The 27,371-nt window shown below is 56.8% G+C and overlaps 1 protein-coding gene across 1 annotated transcript in view; it reads right to left on the bottom strand.

Annotated features, from left to right (window-relative positions):
• The window catches only part of LASP1 (LIM and SH3 protein 1), a 39,675-nt gene extending 13,388 nt beyond the window's left edge, over positions 1 to 26,287 (bottom strand). The window contains exons 1-3 of the mRNA XM_029074807.2: positions 26,105 to 26,287; positions 19,338 to 19,432; positions 12,018 to 12,102 (exon numbers count right to left, since the gene is read on the bottom strand). Of these exons, the coding sequence (XP_028930640.1) occupies positions 12,018 to 12,102; positions 19,338 to 19,432; positions 26,105 to 26,173 (249 nt within the window). The 5' untranslated portion in view covers positions 26,174 to 26,287. The remainder of the gene's footprint in view (positions 1 to 12,017; positions 12,103 to 19,337; positions 19,433 to 26,104) is intronic.
• Between the last annotated feature and the right edge of the window lie 1,084 nt (positions 26,288 to 27,371).

The raw sequence follows: 27,371 nt of genomic DNA, 5'->3' as shown, positions 1-27,371 counted from the left end.
CTCCCCTCCCACCCCCAGCCCCTCACACACTTGTCCACCCAGGGCAGGACCCATGGCAAAGACACTCCCACATCCTGTGCTCTTTCCACTAGGCCACGCTGCTTCAGAGCGCTGAGTCCTGCCTTTGAGGAGTTTACACTTTAGCGGGAAGACAGATACGCTCTAGTACAGGAGGACCAGCACATAAAAGCTAAAATAAAGATTTAAATATACAGATGAATGCAGGGGTGGCTGAGGAGGGAACTAACCAGGAATGCAGGGATTATTAATCATATGTAGGGTTAATAGTGTGTGTGAGTGTATATAGACACCTATACACACACACATGTAAAACTCCCTTCTGAGTCACCCTGACTTGTTCCCTCTACTCATTCCCCCCTCCAGCCCCATAGCACTTATGTCTATATCTGTCATTTATCTATATTAATGTCTGTCTCCCCCTCTACACCGTAAGCTTCTTGTGGGCAGGGAATGTGTCTTATATTGTTATCCTGCACTCCCCCAAGGGCTCAGTACACTGCTCTGGACACGAAAAGCGCTCAATAAGTACGATTGTCTGACTACACACACACACACCATACACACACATGCATTTGTTAAGCACTTACTAGGTGATAACCAGTTTAGAGCCAGATTCAGTCCCACCCAGGACACCCAGTGCAGGGAGGGAGAACAGGTGTTGAGTCTCCGTTCTACAGATGAGAAAACTGGAGGAAGTGGCTGTTCAAAGAGGGGAGAGCTAGGTAAGGCCTGGAGGATTTGAGGGGCTGAGTGTTTCAGAGGCATTTGGGCAGGGTCCAAAAAAGAAAAAGGAGTAGAAGAAAGGAGAGTTCTGACAGAATGAGCTGGAGAAGAGGAAATGGCAGCCCTCTTCACTGCCTCAAACTCCCTTTTCCTTTTTTTTAACGGTCTTTGTTAAGCACTTACTATGTGCCAGGCAGTGTATTAAATGCTGAAATAGATCTAAGCAAATCAGATTGGACAAAGTCCACATCCCACATGGGGCTCACAGTCAATCCCCATTTTATAGACGAGGTAAGACACAAAGTGAAGAGACTTGACCATGGTCACACAGCAGGCAAGTAGCTAGAGCCGGTATTAGAACTCAGGTCCTTTGACTCCCAGGCCAGGGATCTCTCCACTAGGCCATGCTGCTTCACTTCCAGCAGACCACTGCTCTCATTCATTCAACAGTATTTATTGAGGGCTTACTATGTGCAGAGCACTGTGCTAAGCACTTGGAATGTACAATTTGGCAACAGATAGAGACAATCCCTGCCCATCGACGAGCTTACAGTCTAACTGGGGGAGACAGACGGACAAAAACAAGACAACTTAATCACAATAAATAGAATCAAGGGGATGCAAACCTCATTAACAAAATAAATAGGGTAATAAAATAAATAGGGTAATAAATATATATACAAATGAGCACAGTGCTGAGGGGAGGGGAAGGGAGAGGGGGAGGAGCAAAGGGAAATGGGGGAAAGGGTGCTTAGCTGAGGGGAGGTGAAGGGGGGCAGAGAGGGAGCAGAGGGAAAAGAGGAAGATCTTGAAAGTCACATCTCCAGGAAGCCTTCCTTGACTCTCACCTCCCCATCCTATTTCTCTCTTTACTGCATCATCTATAAACACCACCCACTCGCTTGGGGAACTCGTTCGCTCTCGGCTTCAACTGCGACTTTTCCGTGGACGATTCCCAAATCTACATTTCCAGCCCTGGTCTCTCTCTCTGCAGTCTTGCATTTCCTCCTGCCTTCAAGACATCTACTTAGCTGTCCTCCCGTCACCTCAAATTGAACATGTCTAAAACAGGACTTCTTGTCTTCCCACCCAAACCCTGTCCTTCCCTTGACTTTCCCATCACTGTAGATGGCACCCCAGCCTTCCTGTTTCACAAATCCGTAACCTTGGTGTTATCTTTGACTCCCCTCTCTCTCTCTCTCTCTCTCTCTCACACACACACACACACACACAGGCAGTCAGAGAAAAAGGCAGAGAGAGGAGCAGACAGAGAGAGATGGGCAGAGACAGAGAGAAATGGATAGACAGAGAGAAAGATGGACAGAGAGAGATGGACAGAGAAACACACACAGAGATGGGGGGGAAGGGAGAGAGAGAGAGCCTCCTCACACCGTGAACAATTTTGTCCTGGAGGCAGGGGCTGGAACCAGAATTCCTGGGGAATTCTGAGCCTCCCAGCTGAGCCTGGCCAGAGGCCACGGTCAGTCAGTGGTGGGGTGGGTCGTCCCCCCCAGGCCTCCCCAGACCGTGGGAAGGGTGTGAGCCGTTGAGTCACCAGCTGGCGGGGAGCCAGAGGGCCCTGCCTGTCACCCGGCTGGCAGCGGGAACAGAGTTAGAGCCCACTGACCTCAGCCAGTCAGTCAGTGACGGGGCTGGCAAGACCCTGGCGCCTGCTGCCGCCAGCCAGCCTGCACGCCTCAGGTCGGGGAGCCAGGACTCGGCAGGAAAGGAGTCTGCCCAAGGTGTTCCCCACATCCCCTGGGGATATTAAACGACACCACAGCAAGAGTCACTTAGGTTGGACTGGGCAACTTTCCTGGGGGTGCGGGGAGGGGCTCAGGCTTCCAAGACTCCTTCCCCAGGGTCTTTGGCAGGGGGAGGAGGGGAGCAAAGACTGCCCAGCGACAAGAGGTGGGCATGACGCCTTCTCCAGACCCTGCCCCCTACCCCCAGCCTCTCTCCGTCTTTCTCCCAAGGTGGGAGAACAGAGACATCACAGGGATGGTGCGTGGAATCAAGGCAGCCTCCTCCTCTTCCTCCTCCTCCTCCCAGCCCCGGGTCCTCGGATGGGCTATCAGCCTGTTCCGCTCACCCTCCGCACTGCCAGGCGTGAGAATCAGATCTCGCCACCGGCCCCAGACTGGACACGAGTCCACGGTGTTCCCGGGGCAGGCTCGGAATGTGCCAGGCCGGAGGGGGTGGAGGTGCCGGGAGACGTCCCAGGATGGCCACCCCCACCCCGCCCCGACACCCACCGGGAGACTCACCACCCTCAGGCCAGTTGGGATCAGCTGAACTCTCTCCTGCTCCCCCAAAAGAGGCACTTAGGACCCTCGCCAGCCCCAAGACAGTGTAGCGGGGGAGACAGTATGATTAAATAAATAAATAAATTACATCCTCCCCTAGCTCTCTCCTGCTGCGGCCTACAGCAGCCTCAGCCGTTGGCCTGCCTGAGAGATAGCCCCCGGCCCGGTCCCCCTCTTCACTCCCACCAGCCTTGCAGACTGATTACGTGGAGTTTGCGGGTGGATACAGGGGAAAGACTGGGCTGGTCAGTTAATCGTATTTAGTGAGCATTTACTGTGTGCAGAGCACTGTAATAAACGCTTGGGAGTATAACAAACTGACACACTCCCTGCCCTCAACGAGCTCACAGTCTAAAGTAGCAACCCATGGGGAGACAGACAGGCACACCCACAGACACAGGAAGTGGCAAGGAGGGCTGAGACTCTATGCCACCCACCTCATATGAAGACGTCAATTTAGCGGTGCCAGCCAACGCCCGCTCCCCCAGCCCCTCCGCGTGACGTTCCTAGTGCCAGGCTTGGGGTGGAGGGGGTGCCAGTTCCCAGGGAGGCTCCGGTTCCCGCTCCTGCCCCGGGGTGCTCCAGGGAAGCCACACAAAAGGTAGAGGTCACAAAGGCGGCCCCTGGCACCTTCTACTCCGCGCTTACTTCCTGGTCCCGAGCTAGGCCCCGAGGAGGCCACCTTTACAAGGGCAGGAAGCCCATTTCTGGGTCAATCAATCAGTCAATCAATGGTATTTATTGAGCACCTCCTGTGTACACAGCACAGGACGAAGCACCTGGGAGACTACAATATAACAGAATCGGTAGACATGTTCCCTGCCCACGAGGAGCTTAGCATCTGGAGCGGGAGACAAGACGCTGTAAATTCGTTGTGGGCAGGGAATGTGTCTATTTGTTGTTGGACTGAGCTCTCTAATAATGTTGGTATTTGTTAAGCGCTTACTATGTTCATTCATTCAATAGTATTTATTGAGCGCTTACTATGTGCAGAGCACTGTACTAAGCGCTTGGGATGAACAAGTCGGCAACAGATAGAGACAGTCCCTGCCGTTTGACGGGCTTACAGTCTAATCGGGGGAGACGGACAGACAAGAACAATGGCACTAAACAGCGTCAAGGGGAAGAACATCTCATAAAAACCGATGGCAACTAAATAGAATCAAGGCGATGTACAATTCATTAACAAAATAAATAGGGTAACGAAAATATATACAGTTGAGCGGACAGGTACAGTGCTGTGGGGATGGGAAGGGAGAGGTGGAGGAGCAGAGGGAAAAGGGGAAAATGAGGCTTTAGCTGTGGAGAGGTAAAGGGGGGATGGCAGAGGGAGTAGAGGGGGAAGAGGAGCTCAGTCTGGGAAGGCCTCTTGGAGGAGGTGATTTTTAAGTAAGGTTTTGAAGAGGGAAAGAGAATCAGTTTGGCGGAGGTGAGGAGGGAGGGCGTTCCAGGACCGCGGGAGGACGTGACCCAGGGGTCGACGGCGGGATAGGCGAGACCGAGGGACGGCGAGGAGGTGGGCGGCGGAGGAGCGGAGCGTGCGGGGTGGGCGGTAGAAAGAGAGAAGGGAGGAGAGGTAGGAAGGGGCAAGGTGATGGAGAGCCTTGAAGCCTAGAGTGAGGAGTTTTTGTTTGGAGCGGAGGTCGATAGGCAACCACTGGAGTTGTTTACTATGTGCAGAGCACTGTTCTAAGCGCTGGGGTAAACACAGGGGAATCAGGTTGTCCCACGTGGGGCTCACAGTCTTAATCCCCATTTTACAGATGAGGGAACTGAGGCACAGAGAAGTTAAGTGACTTGCCCACAGTCACACAGCTGACAAGTGGCAGACAAGCACTCTCTCAAGTGCTTAGTGCAGTGCTTTGCACGCAGTAAGTGCTCAGTCAGTACGACTGACTATAAATATAAATAGACATTATTATAAACCACTGAAGCCACCCCACTGCTCTGAGGGGAGGGGGAAGCAAAGGCAGTGGAAGATCACACACTCAACAGGTCAGCTGCTGATGCTGTACCTGACGGGCTAGTGGGATGACTGGTGAGCGAGCCCCCCGATCTGTGGCCATGCCCCAAGTCCCCAAACCTCCTGCCTGGGAGGGGCCTAAATTCAGTCAATCCACCACCTCCAGGCCCTTAACCACTTGCCCTACTTGAGAAGCAAAGGTCCCACCTCAGAGAGCTCACTCTCCCCCTCACTCCTAGCAGCAGCACGGCCTAGCGAATAGAGCACGGGCCTGGGAGTCAGAAGGTTGTGGGTTCTAGTTCCAGCTCTGCCGCTTGTCTGCTGGGTGACCTTGGGCAAGTCACTTCATTTCTGTGGGCCTCAGTTTCCCTCATCTGTAAAACGGGGATTGAGACTGTGAGCCCACGTGGGAAGGGGATTGGGTCCAACCTGGTTTACTTGTATCCACCCCAGCGCTTAGTACAGTGTCTGGGGCATAGTAAGTGCTTAAAAAATGCCACAATTTATTATTATGATTCTTAATTACGCCTTCCCAAGATCCACCCTCCTGCTCCCCCAACCCTGAGAAGGAGGGGGGACACCTCCTAGCCTGCAGGGCCGAGACTTGGGCAGGGGAGGAGATATTCCGGTTCACTGGTGGGGGGTCGGGGGAGGTCTCCCCTGGAAAAGGGGCCAGCATCCCCGGGGCTCCACCCTTCCTGGACCCAGGATAAGTTGGTGGGCAATGGCTGAGCCCACACCACTCCTAGGGCTGAGCAGGTGGGCAAGACAGTGGGAAGGTGGCCAGTGGGAGGCCGGATCTGGGGTCATTTTTGGCTTAAACACGGGCCCCAAATCTGCCATTTCCGGCCATGTATGGGCCGCCCACACTGCCCTTCCACCGCTCGGGGGAGAGAGGTGAGGCTGGAAATGAGCTGTGCAGAAAAAAGAGGCCCTGGCAGCCGAGAGAGTGGCCAAGGCACCAGTCCGCCCAGCCTGGCCCCATGTCCCAAGCAAGCCTGCCTCAGTCACCCAGAAAGCGGGCTCACACCTCCCGACCACAGCAATCTAGCTCTCTCTCCCACTCCCTCCTCAGGCTACTGGAGGCTTCCCGGCCTCCCCCATCCCACCCTCCTCAATCCACCTGAGGAACAAAGCCACCCTGGAGCTAGATGAGTCGCCCCATGCAGCCATCTCTAGGGAGGAGCATCAGGGCAGTAACCAAGGGTGCAGAACCTACCCTCAACAACGGAAATGCTAACTTAAGCCCCGAGAGGCTCTTCCACCCAGCGGGCCTCTGTTGTGGCTCTCTCCTCCCGCCCAAGAGACGCCGACCTTCCACACCCAGCCACCCCGCAAGCTCTACGAGGGCAGGGCCGGCTCCGTCTCCCCCTGCTCTGTATGGTGCTCCTTGGGGAGCAGGAACAGTTCCCCACATTCCCTGTCCCTCCCCATCCTCACCACCTTGCCAAAACCCACTGCCCCTCCTACCCTGCCCAAATAGTGCCAGCTGCCACCAGCTGCTGGTCCAGAGTCTGGGGGGGGGGGCAGACTGACCTCATCCCGTGTCACCCTACCTCCGAAGCCTCCCCCATTCCCACCTGGCACCCAAGAGATGCCAGGGGGGTGGGGGAATCTCCCAAGTCCCCTCCCCCACTGTAAACAGCCCTGCAGTACCACACTGCATTCTAGCCCTCTAGCTAGCTAGCAGGACTTAGAGGGACCTTGTGGGACCTTGGGCAAGTCACTTCACTTCTCAAGGCCTCAGTTACCTCATCTGTAAAATGGGGATTAAGAGCATGAGCCCCATGTGGGACAGGGACTGTGTCCAACCCAATTACCTTGCATCTGCCCCAGAGATCTCAGAACAGTGCTTGGTACATTAGTAAGCACTTAAATATCACAATTATTATTATTACCGCTGCACTCTAGCCCGTGAGGTAGCGTGGCTTAGTGGATAGAGCCCAGGGCCTGGGATTCAGAAGGAGCTGGGTTCTAAATCCCGGCTCTGCCACATCTCCTTTGGGACCTTGGGCAAATCAATTCACTTCTCTGGGCCTCAGTTACCTTATTTGTAGAATGGCGATTAAGAGTGTGAGCCCCAGGTGGGACAGGGAAGGTGTCCAACCACAGGGATTGTGACTGTTCACTGTTGCATTGTACTTTCCCAAGCACTTCGCAGAGTGCTCTGCACAGAGTAAGCGCTCAATAACCACGACTGAATGCTTACCTTGTATCTACCCCAGGGCTCAGAACACTGCTTGGCACATACTAAGCACTTAGCAAATATCCTCATTATTGATTACTATTATTATCCCACTTATCTCCTCCCCGGCCTCCCAAGACTGGTTCCAGTTTCTTGTCTGAGCTCCTGGGCAGGGCCCTGATGTACCACAGTTTGGGGAGCGGTGGTGGGGAGGGGATTCCTTTGCCATTTCCCACTTGGTTTCTCCTTCCCACTCCAGCCCTGGCACAAAGCAGGCAGTGGCCGAGGGGGTGGGAAGGGAATCGGACGCCGGCTGCTGCTGTTGTTGCGTGCAGCCGCTTCACCCCAGACCGTGGGAATCTCTCAGCCTCTTTCACACTTTAGACCCGCTGGGACTGGGCACCCGCCCCCCTCCCTGGCCCTGGGTCCCCTTCCAGGGCTCTCCTCCACGCCGTGACAGGGAAGGCAAGGCTCGGAGGAATTAAGCCACTTGCCCAAGGTCACAGAGCACAACGTATCCTGTTTCCTGGCCCCTAGCTAGGACAGGTCGGCTCCCTGGCTACGTTTCACACACCCTGATACGGTAAATCAACCGATCAATTGTATATAGTGAGCGCTCACTGTGTGTAAGTGCTTGGGAGACTATAGTATTACAGAGCTGGTAGGCACAATGAATTTACCATCTGGAGAGGGATTCAGACATTAATATAAATTCCAGATTATAATTAATAATAATAACAATTTTTTTAATGGCATTTAAGCACTTAGTATGTGCCAGGCACCGTTCTAAGCGCTGGGGTAGATACAAGATAATAGGGTCAGACCCAGTCCCCGCCCCAAACGGGGCTCACAGTCCCAATCCCCATTTTTCCAGATGAGGGAACTGAGACCCAGAGAAGTTAAGTGACTTGCCCAAGGTCATGGAGCAGACAGGTGGTAGAGCCGACACTGGAACCCATAACCTTCTGACTCCCCGGCTGGAGCCCTAAGATTATGTATATAAGTGATATGGGGCTGAGGGAGGGGTAAAGAAAGGGTGCAAACCCAGCACTTAAAACAGTGACTGACACGTAGTAAGCACTTAACAAATACCATTATTATTAAGTGTAACCCTTTTCTCTCCCATCTTTCTAATCCGCCCTTCAGACTCCACTCCCCGTTGAGCTCAGCGGTTGGGAACAGAGACTGAAAAGGCTATGATTTCTAAAACAACCCTCCCAATCCCGCCCCCACCCCCAAACACACACACACACACACACACACACAATGCATTTCGTGAGTCCAAGCCAACTGATTCATCCCCACCTTGTTAGAGGAAGACAGGTAACCCCTCCTCAGGCGCCATTCAGACCCATGACTGGACCCTCCACTTGAGGACCTGCCCGCAGAGGGCTTCTGAACCAGAGATGCCTTTAGCCCCCCTCCTCAGCCGTGGCACCTGCCTTAGCCAACTGTAGCCCTCCGCTATCCCGGGCCTGCCCCCTCCCCACCTCAACCAGCCCAAGGAGCCCCAGACTATTTCCCCCGCCACTCCCAGAAAACTGGGAGTGAGTCCTCAACAAACATTTTATTTTTTTATAGTATTTGCTAAGTGCTTACTATGTGCCAGGCACTGATTAGGTGCCTGGGCAGATACAAGCTAATCAGGTTGGACACAGTCCATCTCTCACTGGGGCTCACACTCTCAATCTCCATTTTTACAAATGAGGTAACAGACATAAAGAAGTTAAGTGACTAGCCCAAGGTCACACACCACAGATCGGATTAGAACCCGGGTCCTCTGACTCCCAGGCCCGGGCTCTATCCACTCGGTCATGCTGCTTCTCAAGCTGGTCCTGCTAGGTAAAAAGCTTCTCTCTCTGGGGGAGGGAGGAGGAAGAGGAGGGCTCCCTGGAGGAGTGGGGTGGACTCTGTGGTCCCTGCCCAGCAGAGGGAGGGAGGTGTGATTGAACACGATCACGTGAGCTACAAAGAGCAAAAGAAAGAAGCCAAGAGCTGTGGATTTCCGGCCGCAAGGTGAGATGTGTGGTCGGCGTGGGTTGGGTAGCAGAAAAGGAAACAGTAGAACTATTCCTTCTCCTCCTCCTCCTCCCTCCGGGCTGTGAATGCCAGGGTCAGGGTAAGGCTCGGTGCCCTGGGAATCTGCTCAGATTTAGTCTCTGTCCCACCCGGACCTCACAATTTAAAAGAATGGAGGGCAGCTTCCTTCACCTCAAAGGTACCTCATCTGTGTAACGGGGTTCAGGAGGCTAAGGGACTCGTGCACGGTGACACCGCAGGTGTGAGCCCGTCCCTGGGCAGGGATTGTCTCTATCTGTTGCCGAACTGTACCTTCCGAGCGCTCAGTACAGTGCTCTGTGCATAGTAAGCGCTCAATTAATACGATTGAATGAATGGAGAGGTTGGAACTAGAAGCCGGGCATCCTGACTGTGCAGCTTCCAGTCCCATGTTCTTTCCACTAGCTCACACTGCCATCTCCTCCTCCTAAACAATAGGACTCTCAAAGTTTTGGTTTTTCGGGGATCTGTTAAGTGCTTACTATGTGATAAGCACCGGGGTAGATATAAGGTTATCAGGTTGGACACAGTCCCTGTCCCACGTGGGGCTGACACTCTTAATCTCCACTTTACAGATGAGGGAACTGAGGCACAGAAGCATGAAGTGACTTGCCCAAGGTCACACAGCAGACAGGTGGCAGAGCCGGGATTAGAACCCAGGTCCTTCTGACTTCCGGGTCCATGCTCCATCCACGAGGCCACACTGCTTCTCAGTCCCGTGGACCCCACCAATCACCTGGCTTCCCACCCCCATGGCTCCAGGAAGCAAGAACTTAGTAGGTAGTTTAGGCCCAGGGGAGGGGGAGGGGTGACCGGGTGGGCCCATGACTTTTTTTTTTTGAAGCTCCAGGAAGGATTGAACAACCAGGAAGGAAAGGCCTCTTACCCAAGCGGTGTTTCAAAACCCACCGCGGCTCAGGCAGAACTCCGGGCCCTCAGGAGGGCAGGAAGTGGGCAGAGATGGTGCTGGACTGGATCCAGGAGTCCCAGCGCCGTGGGTGGCCTTGAGTTCGTTACTCAACCTCTCTTGGCCCCACCAGCACAGAATACGGCCCCGGGCAGTGCGGCCCACAACGCGCCCCACTGCCTGCTGCCAGTCTGTGATATGAGGGGTACTGGAGGGTGGGAAGCGGGAACCCCTGCCCGGCATCCGAATGCCGCCCGTCAGCTCCTCCAACTCACGACATTCCCAAGAGAACTCCCCTCTCATGGCCTCTACTTCCAGCCTCCACCCCTGTCCTTTCCCTCCTCTGTACCTGGAAGTAGCCGGGCCTAGTGGAAAGAGCACAGACCTGGGTTCTAGCCCCAGCTCTGCCACCTACCTGCTGTGCGACCTTGGGCCAAGTCACTTAAGTTCTCTGTGACTCAGTTACCTCATCTGTAAAACGGGGACTCAGTCCCCCCTCCTTCTGACAGGCCGTTAGCCTCAGGGACTGGGGCCAACCTGATTCATTCAGTTTTATTTATTAAGCTCTTACTGTGGGCGGAGCGACTTCATATCTACCCCACCACTTAGAACAGTGTTTGTTAACCACTATTACCATCGCCCACATTCAGTCAGAATCCGGCTGGATGTACTTCTAGAACACGACCCAGATCCACCCACTCCTTTCCATTAACTTCTCTGGACCTCAGTTCCCTCATCTGTAAAACGGGGATTAAGACTGTGAGCCCCATGTGAGACACGGACTGTGTCTGACCAGATTACTTTGTATCTACCCCAGCACTTAATATAGTGCCTGGCACAATGTAAGCGAAAGGCCACCATCCGGGCCACCTCCCACTGGGATCACAGTAACAACCTCCTCACTGGCCTCCAGCCTGGTCATCATCTCAACACACCGGTCAGCAGCCAATCCTTCCCTCCTCGGAAACCTCCAACAGCTTTCCTGGCCCACAAGAAGCTCTGGATGTCCAGTTTCCAGGCTCTCCCGCAGTTCTCTCCCTCCAGCCTTTCCCCTCTCCTCTCCCGCTCCACCCCAGCTCACATTCTCCGCTCCTCCCGAGTAAGCCTCCTTAGCATCCCTCACTCTCAACTCTCCCATCTCCCACCCCTTACCCTCTGCACACCTGCCTCTCTCTGCCTTTAATCAATCAAAATCCAATGAACTGGTTAACCCCCGACTCCTCTCTCTTGTCACTCTATTGGACACCTCGTCACCCAGGAGACTATCATGATGGCATTTATTAAGCGCTTGCCAAGTGCCAGGGCGCATGCCAGGCTTTAGTGTATTTTGAGTAGGAAACAACTGTTCATTCATAATTTTTTTAAAAAATGCTTTTAAGTGCTTATTATGTGCCGGGCACTGTAGTAAAACACAAGATAGTCAGGTTGGACACAGTCCCTGTCCCACATGGGGCTCCTAGACTTAATCCCCATTTTACAGAGGAGGTAACTGAAGCACAGAGAAGTTAAGATACTTGCCCCTGGTCACATAACGGACGAGCGGAGCCGGGACTAGAACCCACATCCTCTGACTCCCTAATTTGGATTCTCACTTTTACTTTCTGTACATTTGGCAAATAGATGGTCAACTCCTCTAGGGCAGGGATCATGTCTTCTTACTTCTGTTGTACATTCCCAAGCCCCCAGAGGACACCCGGCTTTCGGTGGGGGGTGGTTGTGGAGTTTGAAACCCTTGGAAGTCTAAACCAGCTCCCTCTTGCTGCAAAGCCAGCCCCTCCTTCCGTTGAGACCTGGGGGGACGTCCACCTCCTCCCGCCTCCCCTCCTGAGCCCCGCTTCCCCCACCAAGCCTTACCTGGCTCTGGAGCTCGCTCTGCTGTTTGAGGCGCAGGTTTTCGGGGGTGTCCGCCACCATGGTGAAGGACTGCTTGGGGTAGTGTCTGCAACGAAGGAGATGTGGAAGGGTCACACTTGGAGGGGGAGGGACCCAGCCCACCCCTTCCTAAGGGGGAGGAGGGGACCCAGAGCGGGCGGGGACAGGGTGGGGAGGGGGGTCTGATGAGCAGGCACAATTTTTTAGGGTCATGAGGGGAGGAGACCCCAGAAAACTGAAATCCCCAGCTAACCCACTGGGCAAGGAAGACGGGCCCGGGATCAGCCCGAGTGAGGAGTCGGGGGGCAGCCTGAGCCTCTGGGGGTACACTTTCCTCTCCCACGCCGCTGGGGAGGGAGTGTAACACTGACAATCTACTCCCTGCACAGCTGAAGGGGTTGGTTAAGAGGTGAGAAAAATCCAGGGGGCTTCCTGGAGGCGGTAGCTTAGCTGCCTCACCCCCTCCCCGGTTCCGTTGGCCGCCCCAATTTCTGGCGGAGATGGAGGTGGATGGAAGTTGGAGCTCCTTCTCTGCTAGGGAGAAACTGGGGGAAAGTGGAGGAAGGAGACCTTCCCACATCAAACTGGAACCTCCCCCAACCCCAGGCTCGACACCCCAAAACTCCACTCCTTCCCTCTCCCCGACCTCATGTCTCTCCCGAGGGTCCAATGGGCCTTGGTCACTCTTCCCCTCAACAACCCATCAGTGATTGCTCATATCGGCCCACATGTGCACATAGAGCGAGCACAGCAGACACTCCAGACACACGCACATATGTGTAGACACGTGCCCACACACATGTAGAACTAGGTTTATGGGTGGAGGGTATAGAGGGGGATTGTTAACTCCAGACGGCACTGAACCTCTGCCCCAACTCCTAACTTCCCCTAACCCTTATGCGGCCCAAGGAGGGGACCGGCTCTAGACTGTAAGCTCCTTGTGGGCAGGGAATATGTCTTATTACATTGTTATTCTGTACACTCCCAAGCACTGAGTACAGTGCTCGGCACACAGCGCTCAATAAATACCACTGAGGAAACCCCGACTTCTTGGGGTTAACACCTAACCTACGGTGCAGTGGGAGGGAACGAGGTTAGATGCTGGGCGGTTCTGTGAAGAGGCAGATGGAGAGAAGGGGTCAGCAGGATTGGCCGGCAGCTCAGAGCTGGCACCTGGTGGCTTCGGCATGGGTAGTGGATAGAGCGCAGGCCTGGGACTCAGAAGGTCATGGGTTCTAATCCCAGCTCCGCCACTTGTCTACTGGGTGACCTTGAACAAGTCACTTCACCTCTCTGGGCCTCAGTTATCTCATCTGTAAAACGAGGATTGAGACTGTGTCCAACCCAATTTGCTTGTATCCACTCCAGTGCTTAGTACAGTGCCCAGCATATAGTAAGCACTTAACCAATACCACAATTATTATCTCCTGGGGCTGGAAGTGGCCCCGCGGGGGTGGGGGGGGGTTAGGTAGAGAGGGGCTCGAGGAAGCCCACCTCCTTGACCCTGAGCCCCAGCCCCACCCCCTGCCCAATTTGGCACATCCAGAGGGAGAGGGATGAGGTGACCAGTCCTCCCCAACTCAACCCCCCAAACTCTGGGAAGCCACCCTGCCTGGCTCAACCTCCTCTCCATTCACTGGGGTCTTCAAGAGAGCAGCGGGAGGGATGGAGGTCAGACACCTGGGAGGATTTCCTGGCAGGGCAGTGCCCCGACCCCAGACCTTAGGCCTCCTGCTACTTCCCCCATCGGGGCCCAGGATCCCGGGTGTAGGGTGGGGGCTCTGGCTCCCTAGGACCTACCTATCCCCTCCACCCCAACACACACACCTGAAAACACCCCCCTGCCGACTCTCTCGACTATCCTGCAGCATAAACCTCCTCCTTCTCTCCCCTGACCCAGTTTGGGAGGGGAGAAGGCAAGGACACTTTCCAGTCCCTGAAAACACCTGGAGAAGCAAGGGGGTGGGGGATGTGAAGAAAGAGAAGGAGGAGGAGGAGTCATTGTCATCGTCTCTGGCAGGCAGACTCTGCCTCCTCCCCAGCCCCGCCACCCACCCACCCACCACCGCTCTTTGCCCCCTAAACTCCCAGAGAAACAGACAGTGCCCCCAGACTAACTAAGCAAGCTAGCAGGAGGGGGCTGGGCAAGACGATAGACCCAGAGATGGGACAGTCTTGGGCCGGGACCCCCCCGCCCCACCCCACCCTCCGACATCCCAACCCTGGGGAGACGAGTGGCTTCTTTTGCTGGCTCTCACTGATCATTCGGTTCCCATGGCAACCGCATCCAGGCTCCGGCATCGGAGACCAGGAGGTGGGAGAGAGAGAAGGAGTGAGACAAGGCGACGGAGAGTGTCCAGAAGGGGGGGGGGGGGGGCAGGCAGGGCCGGCTGTGGGTCCTTCCCAACCTCCAGAGAAGGACAGCCCCGGCCGGGTGCCAGAAGACCGAAGCCCGGTTTGATCCCACGCATGCTGTGTGACCCTGGGCAAGTCGCTCAATCTCCCTGAGCCTCAAGCAGCACGGCCTAGTGGAAACAGCACAGGCCTGGGAGGCAGAGGATCTGGGTTCTAAGTCCGGCCCCGTCACCTGCCCGCTGCGTGAACTTGGGCAAGTCGGTTAATTTCCCTGTGCCTCAGTTTCCTCAACTGCAAATTGAGGATTCAGTACCTCTCTACCTTCTACTTGACCATGTGAGACAGGGACTATGTCCGGCCTGATTGCCTTGTACTCACCCCAGCGCATAGAACAGTTCATGACCCAAAGAAAGCGCTTAAATAGCATTAAGAACCACCCCCCGCCCATGTGTCCAATAGGGAGAATTCCCTTCATCTTTCCCCGCTTCACAGCCAGCCTCCCTGCCCCCACACTGGAAGTCCCCATCCCGGGCAGGCGTCCAGGGACCCAACGCAGGCCGCTCTCTCGGGTCACCGTGGGTTCACCCCCGGTGCCCAGCACCAGACGACTCTCCTAGCGAACCTTCCCCGGGCCAGCGGCGATTCGCCAGTGGCGGAAGAGCGGGTGCCCACAAACTCCTCGCTGGAGTCAGCGCCGGGGTGGGCTCGTCATCCCGAGGCGGGGGCAGTCTGGCGCAGAATCACTTCCTGTCCACGGGGCACCCACACGCGACACGTTTCCCCAGCTGATTCGCTTCCTGTCTGAGGGAACCACCACCCGCTGCAGGGGAAGGACACCTCCAGCCCCCACAGAGAAACTGAGGCCTCTGAGAGAAGGAGGGGGGAGAGATGGGGACTCAAAGCGGAGGTTCTGGCCCTCCAGCCCCAACCTTCAGAGATGCTATCCTGCAGAGGCAGGGGGTAGGCAGTCTGGGATAGGTTTGGATGGAAAGGGGAAAGGACGAGGGCAGCTGATGACCAAGGCCTCAAGAGGAGATGACTTCAAACTAAAAGCGAGGGAGAGCTAGATGAGACAAGAGAAAGCACTTCCTGAAAGCCCGGAACATCGGCCCCCGGAGCAGGGGACAGAGAAAGCGTGAGTCGCTGACTAACTGTCTGAAAGAAAGGCAGATGCCCACGGTCCTGAGTGGTCAGAGGTGGGGCCGGATGACCTCTGACCTCTGGAAACTCCAAGGCAAATCCTGAGAAGGTTTCCAGGAAGCTAAGAGGCAAAGGTGCCGGGGTGGGGAGGGAGTGGATCCCCGCTAATCACTCCAGGAAGCCTTCTGAGATCCATCCCTCCTCTTCCCAGCATCCCATCCTGCCCAATCCTTACCAGCCTCCTGGTCTGACCATGCCAGCCACCCGCATGGACCGAGACCCGTCCTGGGGTCTGCCCACCCCTTCCCCTACCCGGGATGCGGCTGTGTCTGCTTCGAATGACTCCAGTGGTCTCCACAGAGACACGATGGCTGACAGGCCAGGCTAGAGGAGGTCAAGTGAGCAGCGTCTGCAGACCTCCAGGGCTAGTGTCACTCCCTGCACAGCCCCCCTTCCCCCACCTCAGGAGCGGGGAATGACCTGTGGGGCATGAGTCCCTACCTCCTGCTACACTCACACGCTATGCTCACACGCTATCTGACTGATCAACCCCTTCCCACATCCCTTAACGAGGTGACCTCCACCCCTTCAAGCTACAGGTGAGGTTTCAGGGCTCCTGAGCCCACAGGTCAAGAAGCTCAGGGAGGAAAGCCCCACAGGTCAGGAGGATTTAGGTGAGACTCTAGAAAGAACTTTCCTGACTGTCTAAGGGGCTGAGGGGTACCCTCCTCTGTGTTTGGGGCAGGAGAGAGATGGAGCACACGCCCTCGTAGGGAGGGAGTCTCCCTTCCCGCTCAGGGATCGGGGAGGTTTTTTTTTTTTTGCAAGCAAGGGTCAGAGTCCATAGGGTAGGGTCTCTGGGCCGGCTACTCCAGAAAATACCATCACGTCCCTCCCCCCTGGGGCCACAGATGCCTCCCCTCCCCACCCCCAAATCCATGCAGAGCCAGCTGCTCACCCCCCTTCGAGGGGCAGTGCTCTTCTAGCCCCACATGTCCTGGCTCCCAAGCACAGAAGACGGTTTCCTGGAAACAAGGAGCTGACTGAGAAGAAGCACCCGGTCCCCCCACTCCCTGCCAGCCTTGGGAGAGGTGGGCTCCTCTAATGGACATAGCTGTAATTTATTTATATTAATGTCTCTCTTCCCCTCTAGACTATAAGCTCAATGTGGGCAGTGCATCTGTCTGTTCACTGCTATACTGTACCCTCCCAAGGGCTCAGTACAGGGCTCTACACAGAGTTAACACTCAAATACGACTGAATGAAAGAATCCCTACTGAAGCCGCTTCCCGCCCGAGCTCCCCAAGATCTCCAGGGTCCTAGCGGATGGAGGTGAGGGGAAGAAGGGGGGCAACTCCCACCCAAGCTCCTTCCCCTGCCAAGTCCAGCCCCAGAGGAAGCAGAATTGGGGGTCGGGCCTGGGACCAGGGGCTGAGAGTTCTTGGAGAATTTTTCCTTCTGGAAGTAGAGCGACCCGGCCTCTCTCTCTAGCACAAGCTCCTTCTGTCCCTTGGCCGCAACAGTTTCAGCTAGTCTGGGGGACCCCCCTCCCCAAACACTGGAGCCTCAGGCCCAGCCAGAGGGGAGGGGTGCAGCAGGCAGACCCGAGAAACGTTAATTACTATCTCTGTTGTATTCTCCCAAGCGCTTAGTGCACTGCTGTGCACACAGGGAGCTCTCAGTAAATATAACTGATATGATTGCAAAGGATGAAGGATGTCAGCCCGTCTCTCGGCTTCTCCTTCTCGAACACTGGGCGAGGAGGGCCCGGGGTCTCTGTTCCATCTTGCCCTGGGCCTGAAGTGCCCCATCCAACTACTCACCTAGTGGGGGATCTGCTCTCCCCCAAGGACCCCAAACCCCACCCCTCACCACCGCCACCTTGGTGGTGGCCAGCACCCCGTCTGGAGGAAGGGTGGCCGAATCGAGGCAGGACCCGTCAGCCCAAGCTGACGTTTCCCAAGGGTTTGGCCTGGGCTCCCTGGTGACCTACTTGGGCCACTCCAGCTGCAGCAAGACCAAGATGAGGGCTGGTCTGCCCCAGCCTGCGGTCGAGAAAGTCCCCCGGGCCTCCCTCCATCCATGGGGGGCTCACAACTGTCCTGTGGGGCCTAGCTTCTCCCCCCCGCCCCCCAGCTCGCGGTTTGGCCCAACTGAGCACTTCCCCCGGCGAGGGGAGCGGGGACAGAGGATCCGCTGTCCGGGCCGGCAGGCCGGCCAACGGACGGAGGCGGGGGGCGGCCAGGAGTCCAAGCTGTGGAAAGTTTCGAGGCAGCTTTGCTCCTGCCCGTGGAGAGCAGGTTGGCCGGAGCTGAGAGTCACAGTGCTCCAGGGAGAGGGGGAATGTGGGAGGAAGGACTCCAAGCTCCAGAGTCAGAGAGATATTGGGGAGAAGGAAAGAACAAGTCATCCAAACCGTCTCTAGACTGGAAGCTTGCTGTGGGCAGGGAACATACCACCACTTCTGCTGTACTGTATTCTTCCAAGCGCTTCATACAGTGCTCCGCACAGAAAGCGCTCAATAAATACCACTGATTGAGCTAGGGCACAAAAAGAGACCCTGAGTGACCACTGTAGCACCCAGGCCTGGCTGGCCAGCACCCACCTCCCCCAAGACCCCGCCGCAGGAACCCAGGAAGGCAAGACTCGGGGGGAGGTTGGCAGGGGGCCAGGATCAGGATGTGCCAGGGAAGATGCTTCTTCCCCATCCACGAAGACCCCAGAGTCATCCCGGACTCCCGGCTCCCTTGGGCCGGGGCGGATGGAGTCCCGCTGTCCTCCCCGTCCCCCCCAGCCCCAGTGAGACCCCCAAAACGGGGCTCTCAAGAGAGGAAGCCTCCCCGCCCTCCCCCCAGAGTTCAGGGCACGGGTTGGGGGCAAGAGCACGGTAGCCCATCAGGGAAACAGATCCAAGAGGAGGATGGTTGCGGGGCGCTGAGCCTGGAAGTGATGGGGTGAGGGTCCCCACTTGTGGTCCCCAGGGACGGTGGCACATTTCCCCGCCTTTCCAGAGGGTTAAACTCTGCACCCCCACCCCGCTTTGAAGTCCCCAGGGCTTGGAAGCTAAGCTAGGACCAGGGCTGTGTGAGCTGCGGAATGTGAGGAATGTACCACTTCCCCTAGGGGGGAGGGGGTGCGGTGGGAAGGAAGAGCAGATTAGACCTTGGGGGTGGGGGGCGGGAGAGGGGACAGTTCTCAGGCATCCTGAGACAAACCCAGGGTTCAGGGCTTGTTATTTTGGGCGGAGGGAGAGGGGAGTCCAATCCTGACAGGTTCCACTGCTGCCCCGTCCTCTTTCCCACCCCCACAACATCCCCTCGGCCCCCACCCCAAGCAACCCAAGGACCAGGCTGCATCCAGCCTGGTGAGAGCTCACGGGGTCTCAACCTAGAGCCCCTCCCTAAATCTTGCTTCCCAACCCCTGGCAGGCTGGGGACCCATCGGACCCCACCCGGGCCAAACCAGACTAAAAGAGGCACCCCTTCTTCCCCGCTGCCACGCCTTCGGGGAGCTTTCGCAGGCCGCTCCATTCCGGCACACGTGGGATACACGCACGCACACGCACGGTTCAGGCCCGGGGCATGGCACGGAGAAGAACCCGCCTCACGGGCCGGGCAGCAGCTCCCACGGGCAGGAAGCCGGGGAGCCGCTCGCAGGGAGGGATTTTCCGAGGTGGAGGCTGGCGTGGCTGGGAGCCAAACTCGGTTCCAGGTCATGGGGTGGGGGCGGGGGGAGGAGGAGGAGGATGAGGAAGGAGGAGGTGGGTCGGGGGAGGGGAGCCCACCCACAGTACGTGGAGACACTCACGCGTTGCAGTACGGCTTCTTCTCGTAGCCCTTGTAGTTCTTCATGTTCAGAGTCATTTTACAGGACTCGCAGTGGAAACATGCCTTGTGCCAGAACTGGGGAGGGAAAAGAAAAGACGGTCAAGGCACTGGCAAGGGGCGAGGGGGTGAGGAAGCACCTGTCCACACCTTGATGGGAGAGAGGGCATGGAGACTGTCTTGGGCAGCTCACACACCCCCCTCCCTGCCTCTGAATGGGTATGTCAACATAATCATCATCAATCGTATTTATTGAGCGCTGACTTATGCAAAGCACTGTACTAAGCGCTTGGGAGAGCAATGTAACACCAAACACACATTCCTACCCAAAACGAGCTCTCCGGTGGCATCAGCCGTCGACTCCAAAACACCGGGTTGGGGAGAGACAGGGAAGCTCAGTAGTTCAGCCCCAGCCCAGCCCTTCATTTAATCAAATTTATTGAGAGTTTACTGTGTGCAGAGCACCGTACTAACCATTCGGGAGCATGCAGCATAACAAAAAGGGAAGTAGCATGGCCTAGAGGCCAGGCCTGGGAGTCAGAGAGTAGTGGGTTCTAATCCCAGCTCTCCCACTTGTCTGCTGTGTGACCTTGGCCAAATCACTTCACTTCTCCGGGCCTTAGTTACCTCATCCATAAAATGGGGATTGAGACTGTGAGCGCCACGTGGGACGGGGACCGTGTCCAACCCGATTTGCTTGTATCTACCCCAATGTTTAGTACAGTGCCTGGCACATAGTAAGCGCTTAAATACCACAATTATTTTTTATTGTTATTATTAATAGACTCATTTGCTGCCCCAAACGAGCTGCTTCCCCACCCCTCTCTTTATGGTATTTGTTAAGGGCTTTCAGTGAGCCAAGCACAGTCCTGATCAACTTGGACAAAGTCCACGTCCCACATGGGGCTCATAATCCTAATTCCCATTTTACAGATGAGGAAACAGAGGCACTGAAGTGACTTGCCCAAGGTCACACAGCAGACAAGCAGCAGAGCCGACATTAGAACCCAGGTCCTTCTGACTCCCAGCCCCGGGGTCTATCCCCTAGGCCACACTGCTTCTCCCTTGCCCAGAGGGGAGATCTGGAGCAGGGAGCCGGGCCAGAAAAGGCTCCGTGGTCGATGCCCGTGTTCAATCGTATTTATTGAGCGCTTACTGTGCGCAGAGCGCTGGGCTAAGCGCTTCGGAGAGTGCAGTATAACTAGCAACGGACACATTCCCGGCCTGCAACGAGCTTACAGTCTAGGGCCTCCATGGGCCGCACAGGGAGCCGGAGCCACAGTCCCGCTTGCTCTGGGCCCATGCCGGGTGGATCCATGCGAAGGCTCTGGTGGACTCTGACCTCTCCTGGCGGGAAGGCTCCCCTTCCCCCTCCCTCCCCACCTGGGGCCATCGAACCAGACGCTCCTCCCCTACCCGGATGCCAGCCAGCCCGTCCACAGCTGCCGGCCGCCGGGAGGCCCCCCGCGGACCCCGGGAATGCCCGTCGCGGGCGGACAGAGTCCTGCCTTGTGCCCGCGCGGCCCGGCTCGCCGCGACGACAGAGGCATCAAGAGGCCCCCGGGAGACGGGGCCACCCCAGACTGAGCGCCCTTTGTGTCCACCCAACAGCCCGGCCTCTGTCCCGGCGGTCGGCAGGAAGGAGACGGACAGTGTGTGGGGTTAGTTGAAGGGGGAGGGTTCGGAGAGCCCTGTCTGGCTTTGGGGGTGGAGGGGGGTGTTCTGATTGTCCTCAGGGAGGGCAGAACTGGACATCTCCCCACATCTCTTCAAAGTCTGGGGGGAATGGGGGCAAAAGATGGGCCCTCCTGGAGAACCCATGGACGTCCTGTCTCAAGTCTAACGAGCCGCCCCCCCTTGCTGTAATACTGCCCATTTCCTTGTGATTGGAAACATCCAAAGCACATCACCTCACACCACAGCCGCCCCACTCCCTCCCGGCCGGCCGAAACCCGGGGGAGGGTGGAGATGGGGACAGACACAGCCGGACCCAGCTGGCTGACGGGAGCGAGAAGCCCCCCCCAGCCTCAGGGAACGAAGCGACTCTGTGGAAACCCCCTTTAACTCCTGCAGAACTAGGAGTTCCAGCACCGAGTTCTTGGTGGGGAGGCAGGACAGAGCCCCCGGGGGAGTTTGGGTGGAGGGAGGCAGGCCCAGCCTCCCTACGCCCACGCCCAGGCCCCGGGAGCTGTGACTCAAGGCCAGGGCACGAGGGCAAGGCCTCGCCAGCTCGCTCTGCTTGGGTGCCCGGGAGGGCGGGAGGAGATGGGAGGAGGCGACAGGAAAGGCCTCTCTCTCTCTCTTCCCCCGCCCGCCTCCCCGGGGCACGTCTTCCCACAAAAGCAGCCAGACCCGTGTGGCCTCCCTGGCCTCACCCTCCCCGCGCCATCGTTGTTCCTGGGAATTAGAATCCCTCCAGCACCTTCCAGACCCCACTTCTCAGGGGGATTCCCAACACCCGTGGGAGCCTTTCCTCCCTGCCAGGGAATCCAGGGTCCCCTGAGGGTCCTTGCCTCACCCCCCCCCCCGACACACACACCCCCCAAAAAACCAAACCTTGACCCTGAGGGCCTGCGGAAGGAGAAACAGGCTTCCCAGCTTCCCTTAACCCACCTGGGTGATGGCATCCCTCAGCCAGATGTTAGATTCTTCTCAGAGCTTTGGGTAGGTCCCAGGATGGTGGGATAGACCCCCATCAAGTAACTCACCTCCCCCTACCATCCCAGGCCTCCTCAGACCCCCAGGTGACCCTGGGCAGGGGTAGAAGGCAACATACAGAGCCCCTGCAAGCACGGTAGGGTGGAAATCCCTACAAGTCCCAGCAGCCCCTGCACAGATGGACACATGTGCCCATCTCTGCCTCCCACCCCTAAAACCAGGTCAGGGACCCCCCACCCACTCAGGGATTTTCTGGTAATCTCCTCTGTTACAATGTGAGCACCTTGTAGACGGGGAAGAGGTCACTGCACTCTGTGGTGCTCTCAGTACAGTGGACACTCAATAAATCACTGGTGTTTAATGAGCGCTTAAGGTGTGCAGAGCAATAAACACCATTATCATCACTGCTCTTCTAGCATAACTCCCTCCTGATAGTCCCCTGCTCCCATACTCTGCATGAGGCCTAAGGGGGCCACTCCTCATCCAGATAGGAGTCAGGCTGGGCCATCCTGGAGCCGTCCGGGCCACCCCCCCACCTCCAAGATGGACTACCTCTGCCCTGAGTTTCAGAGCTCTCCCCCAGGGAAGTAGATGACCATCCATTCATTCAATCATATTTATTGAGCACTCTCTGTGTGCAGAGCACATCCGTTTGTCTGAATGACTCCCCTCCTTCCTCCGCTCTCCCTGGCTTCCCCAGCTCACAGTCAGTCAGTGTTGTCCAAGGATTAAAAGAGAGCAAAGAAGTCTGGAAAGGGGTTTCAGTCAAAGGACACGGCCCGGCGCGCCCCTTCCTGTTTGAATTGTTTCAAAACAGATTCCTTTTTTTTCTTGGGGGGTGGGGGTAAGGTAAGGAAAAGAGTTTTGGAGCTGACCTGCTTGGACTGGGAACCCTGAGCAGCAGTGTGGCCTAGTAAATAGAGCATGGGCCTGAGAGTCATTTCTCTGCTGTGTGACGTTGGGCAAGTCATTTCACTTCTCTGGGCCTCAGTTACCTCATCTGTAAAATGGGGATTGAGACTGAGCCCCTCGTGGGACAGGGACTGTGTCCAACCCAATTTGCTTGTATCCACCCCAGCATTTAGTATACTGCCTAGCACATAGTGAGTGCTTAACAAATGCCACAATTATTATTACCACCACCACAGTGGCTGGGCAGTTCAATGTGCAGGGAAATGGATTTGGCCAGAACGCAGCGTCAGCCCCAGTCCAAGGTTGCAGCCTGGGGCTCATGGGCAGGGGGGTAAAGTGGCCAGCCAAAAGGCCTCCAGCAGCACGGCTGGGTCCCCGGGCAAGCAGGCAGGGCTCCAGGCGGGGCACACATGGAGCATTTCAAGGTGGAGTCCAGGAGAAAGCCGTTCCCACCCTTAGGCCAGCAAACCTGGCCTCTGGCTTGGCCCAAGGACCACTGATGTGTCTCCTTTAAATCCTTTGAGCAACCCCCCTTTGCAGAGTTGATTGCTCCCCCCCCCAACCCCCTTACTTAAATCTCATCCCACTCTCTCTACCTGCAGAGATGGCCCCTTTTCCTCTCCCTCCACAACAAGCAAGGAGGTTGGATCACCCCCAGTTCCATTCGTTCATTCAATCGTATTTGAGTGCTTACTACATGCAGAGCACTGTACTAAGCACTTGGAAAATACAATTCGGCAACAGATAGAGACCATCCCTGCCCAACAACGGGCCACCCAGTCCCAGTGGGGAAGGTAGAAGTGTCCAGTTTTTCCCCAGGCCCTGTGGCCCTCTGCTCCAGTCACACTCTACCTAGGACAAGACTTCTCTGGAGAGATGAAAATAATAATAATAATAATAGTAGCTGTAAAGCACTTACAATGCGTCAAGCACTGATCTAAGCACTGGGGTAGATTCAAACTAATCAGGTTGCACAGAGTCCATGTCCCACATGGGGCTCACCGTCTTAATCCCCATTTTACAGAAGAGGTCATTGAGGCTCAGAGAAGTTGGGTGACTTGCCCAGGTTCACAGAGCAGACTAGTGCCAGAGCCGGGATTTGAACTCAGATCTTTCTGACTCCCAAGCCCACGCTCTATTCACTAGGCACTGCTGCTTCTACAGGGTGGCACTGGGTTGGGAGGGAAAGCCCAGCCCAAAGCACAAATCAGCTGCCTGGGAAAGACCCAAGGGACACTAGACTGTGGTGGGGGGAACCCCTATGGCAGCTTCATTTCACATCATCATAACAATAAAAATTATAGTGGCATGCTAAACTCTTACTACACGGCAGGCACCAAACTAAGCGCTGGAGTAGATAAAAGCAAATCGGCTTGGACACAGTCCCTGTCCCACATGGAGCTCCCAGTCCCAATCCCCATTTTATGGATGAGTGAACTAAGGCCCAGAGAAATGAAGTAACTTGCCCAAGGTCACACAGCAGACAAGTGGCAGAGATGGGAGGAGAGACATTCCCTTCTCCTCCCTCGTTTGACCCAAGGGGACCTAGTGTCAGGGGACAGGATCCCGAGCCTTTAGTACAGCCCTCTGCAAACAGCAAGTGCTCAATACATAGGATTGACTGCGCAGGGCAGAGCTGGGAGGAGTCAAGACCCAGGAAACCCCCACGAGGTCCACCCTTGACCCCTTTGCACACCAACATTAGATTGTAATCACTCTGTGGGCAGGAAACACTTCTGATCCACTTCAAAATGCTTAGTACGAAGCATCATAGTCAGTAGGTGTTCAGTAAATACCACCGCTACCAGGACGGGCACAGGGGATTACTGCTCCGTGACACCCACGGGGCATCGGGCCGGAGGTCTCATGGGTGGAGGAAATCCCCCCAACCCTACACCCCACACTGGCTCAGAAACTAAAGAGCAATCTGCCAATCTGCCCCAGGAATGGGAATATCATCAGGCCGGGTCTACCTTGGTCCATCAAACTTTGGCCAGTCCATGAGAGTGGGGCCTCCTGAGGAAGAAACCCACCCCCCTGCTATTCCCTGAGGTGTGGCCTGGTGACTAGAGCCCGGACCTGGAAGTCAGAGGTCATGGATTCCAATCCCTGTCCTGCCACTTGACTGCTGCGTGACCTTGGCCAAGTCACTTCCCTTCTCCGGGCCCGAGTTCCCTCATCTGTAAAATGGGGATTAAGACCGTGAGCCCCGTGTGGGACAGGGATTGCGTCCAGCCCGATTAGCTGGAATCCGTCCCGGCGCTTGACACACAGTAAGGGCTCAACAAATACCATCATCATCCCCCAAATCCGAGCGACTTCACCAAGCAAGGTGGGTGGGTGGGGGGCATTCGTTCCAAGCAGGGTTGGGGGGAGTGGGACAGACAGACCCTGCGACCCCAGACTCTCACCTCCAGATGGGGGGGGTCCTTTGGGGTTAAATTGGGGGGAAAAGGAGTCCAAGTTCAAGACCCCACTGGGGCAGAGAAGAAGAAATTCAAACCGGAGGCCTGGATCCACACTGCGCCCCGTCTCCCCCTCCCCACAAAAAAATAGTAGCTAATGAGATCCAGATGGTGCCAGGGTGGGCCGCTTTTGGGGGTGGGGGGTGGAAGGGCAGGGTCCCCCTCCTCCTCCTCTTCCTCCTCCTCTTCCAAACCGCCCCCCCGGGAGAGGCCGCTTCTTGGAAGTTTGGCTCTTTGTTCTGTCCAACTCCTTCCCCGGCCCTGGGAGCCCCCGATGCCCCTTCCCCCCCGGAGCCCCCAGACCCTCAGCTCAGAGACCCTCACTCTCCCTTCCCACCCACCCGGAAAAAAAAGGGGGGAAATCCCCAGGGGAGGGGCTCAATCCCGCCCGTGGGAGAAGGAAACTCCCCAGGATAAAATGGGGATGGGGGAAGCAAGGGGCCGTAATTGGGGAGGGGGTCTTCGTCTTTATTCGGCGGGGACCGGCCCTGCAATCCTCCTTGGAGGGGGCGTTTCCGGGGTGGGTGGGGGGAGGTGGGGGAGACGCCCCCTCCCCACTTTCTCCCCTCCCCCATCCCCCGGCGCTTCCGCTTAGTTGGCGGCCGGTCCTGGGGGGAGGGGCGGAGGGGCCGAGCCCCGGGGGTCCTGCGGGGGGGATCGGGGGGGACCCAGCTGGCCCCCGCAGCCGTCTGGGTGGGGGGCGAGGGGCTCTCACCTTGTCCAGACAGTTGACCTTCTCGGTGGGGTAGACGATCTTCCCGCAGCGGGCACAGTTGGGGTTCATGGCTGCTGCCCCCGGGGGAAGGAGCGGAGCCGGGGACTGTACTGGACGGACGGACCGCCCGCCCTCCCTGCCTCCCTTACCTCCCTCCTTCTCCGCCTCCGCCCTGCCTTCCCCTAATAAACAGGGCCGCGGGAGGAGGGGCCGCACCGGGGAGGGGGAGGGGAGGAAGAGGAGGGGAGGGGGAAGGGAGCGCGCCGCCGCCGCCGCGGGAGCGCGCTCTCGGGGGGCGGGTCCCCCCTGCAAGACCCGGGGCGTGGGGGAGCCTAGGGGCAAAGCTGCAATCCAGGGTTGGGGGAGCATAAGGGTGCAGCTGGAATCTGGGGGGACCTAAGGGTGCAGCTGGAATCTGGAGGGAGCTCAGGGTGCAGCTGGAATCTGGGGGGAGCTCAGGGTGCAGCTGGAATCTGGGGGGACCTAAAGGTGTAGCTGGAATCTAGGGGGAGCTCAGGGTGCAGCTGGAATTTGGGGGGAGCTCAGGGTGCAGCTGGAATCTGGGGGGAGCTAAGGATGCCACTGAAATCCCCAGGAGAGCCTAAGGGCAAAAGCTGGAATTCCAGGGGGAGCTAAGGATGCAGCTGGAATTCGGGGGGGGGGGGCGCTAAGAGTGCAGTTGAAATCCTGGGGAGCCTAAGGGTACAGCGGGAATTCTGGGGGGAGCTAAGGGTGCAGTGGGAGTCCCGGGGGGAACTAAGGGTGAAGCTGAAATCCTGGGGGGTCTAAGGGCACAGCTGGAATCCTGGGGCGGTGGGGGATCCTAAGGGTGCAGCTGAGATCCCAGGGGGAGCTAAGTGTGCAGCTGGAATCCTGGAGGGGCCTAAGGGTGTGGCTGAAATTCAAGGGGGGAGTTAAAGGTGCTGCTGGAATCCAAGTGGGGCAAAAGGGTGAAGCTGGATTCTTGGGGAAGCCTAAGGGCACAGCTGAAAACCTGGGGGGGAGTCTGAGGATGCAGCTGAAATCCCAGTGGGAGCCTAAAGGTGCAGCTGGAACCCCGCAGGGGAGGTTGGGGTCACCTAAGGGCACAGCTGGAATATGGTGGGGGGAGCCTAAGGGCACCCCTGAAATCCCTGTGAGGACAGCGGGAACCTCCGGGGAACCTTGACGCACAGCTGGCAAGGCGGAGGTGGGGATGGAACACCCCGGTACAGTGCCTGGCACATCATAAGCGCTTGACAAATACCATAATTATTCATTATTATCT

The sequence above is a fragment of the Ornithorhynchus anatinus genome, chromosome 11 (genome assembly GCF_004115215.2).
Source record: "Ornithorhynchus anatinus isolate Pmale09 chromosome 11, mOrnAna1.pri.v4, whole genome shotgun sequence".
NCBI lineage: Eukaryota > Metazoa > Chordata > Mammalia > Monotremata > Ornithorhynchidae > Ornithorhynchus > Ornithorhynchus anatinus.
Note: the sequence above shows the minus strand (reverse complement) of the source record. Positions and strands in the feature narration are given on the sequence as shown.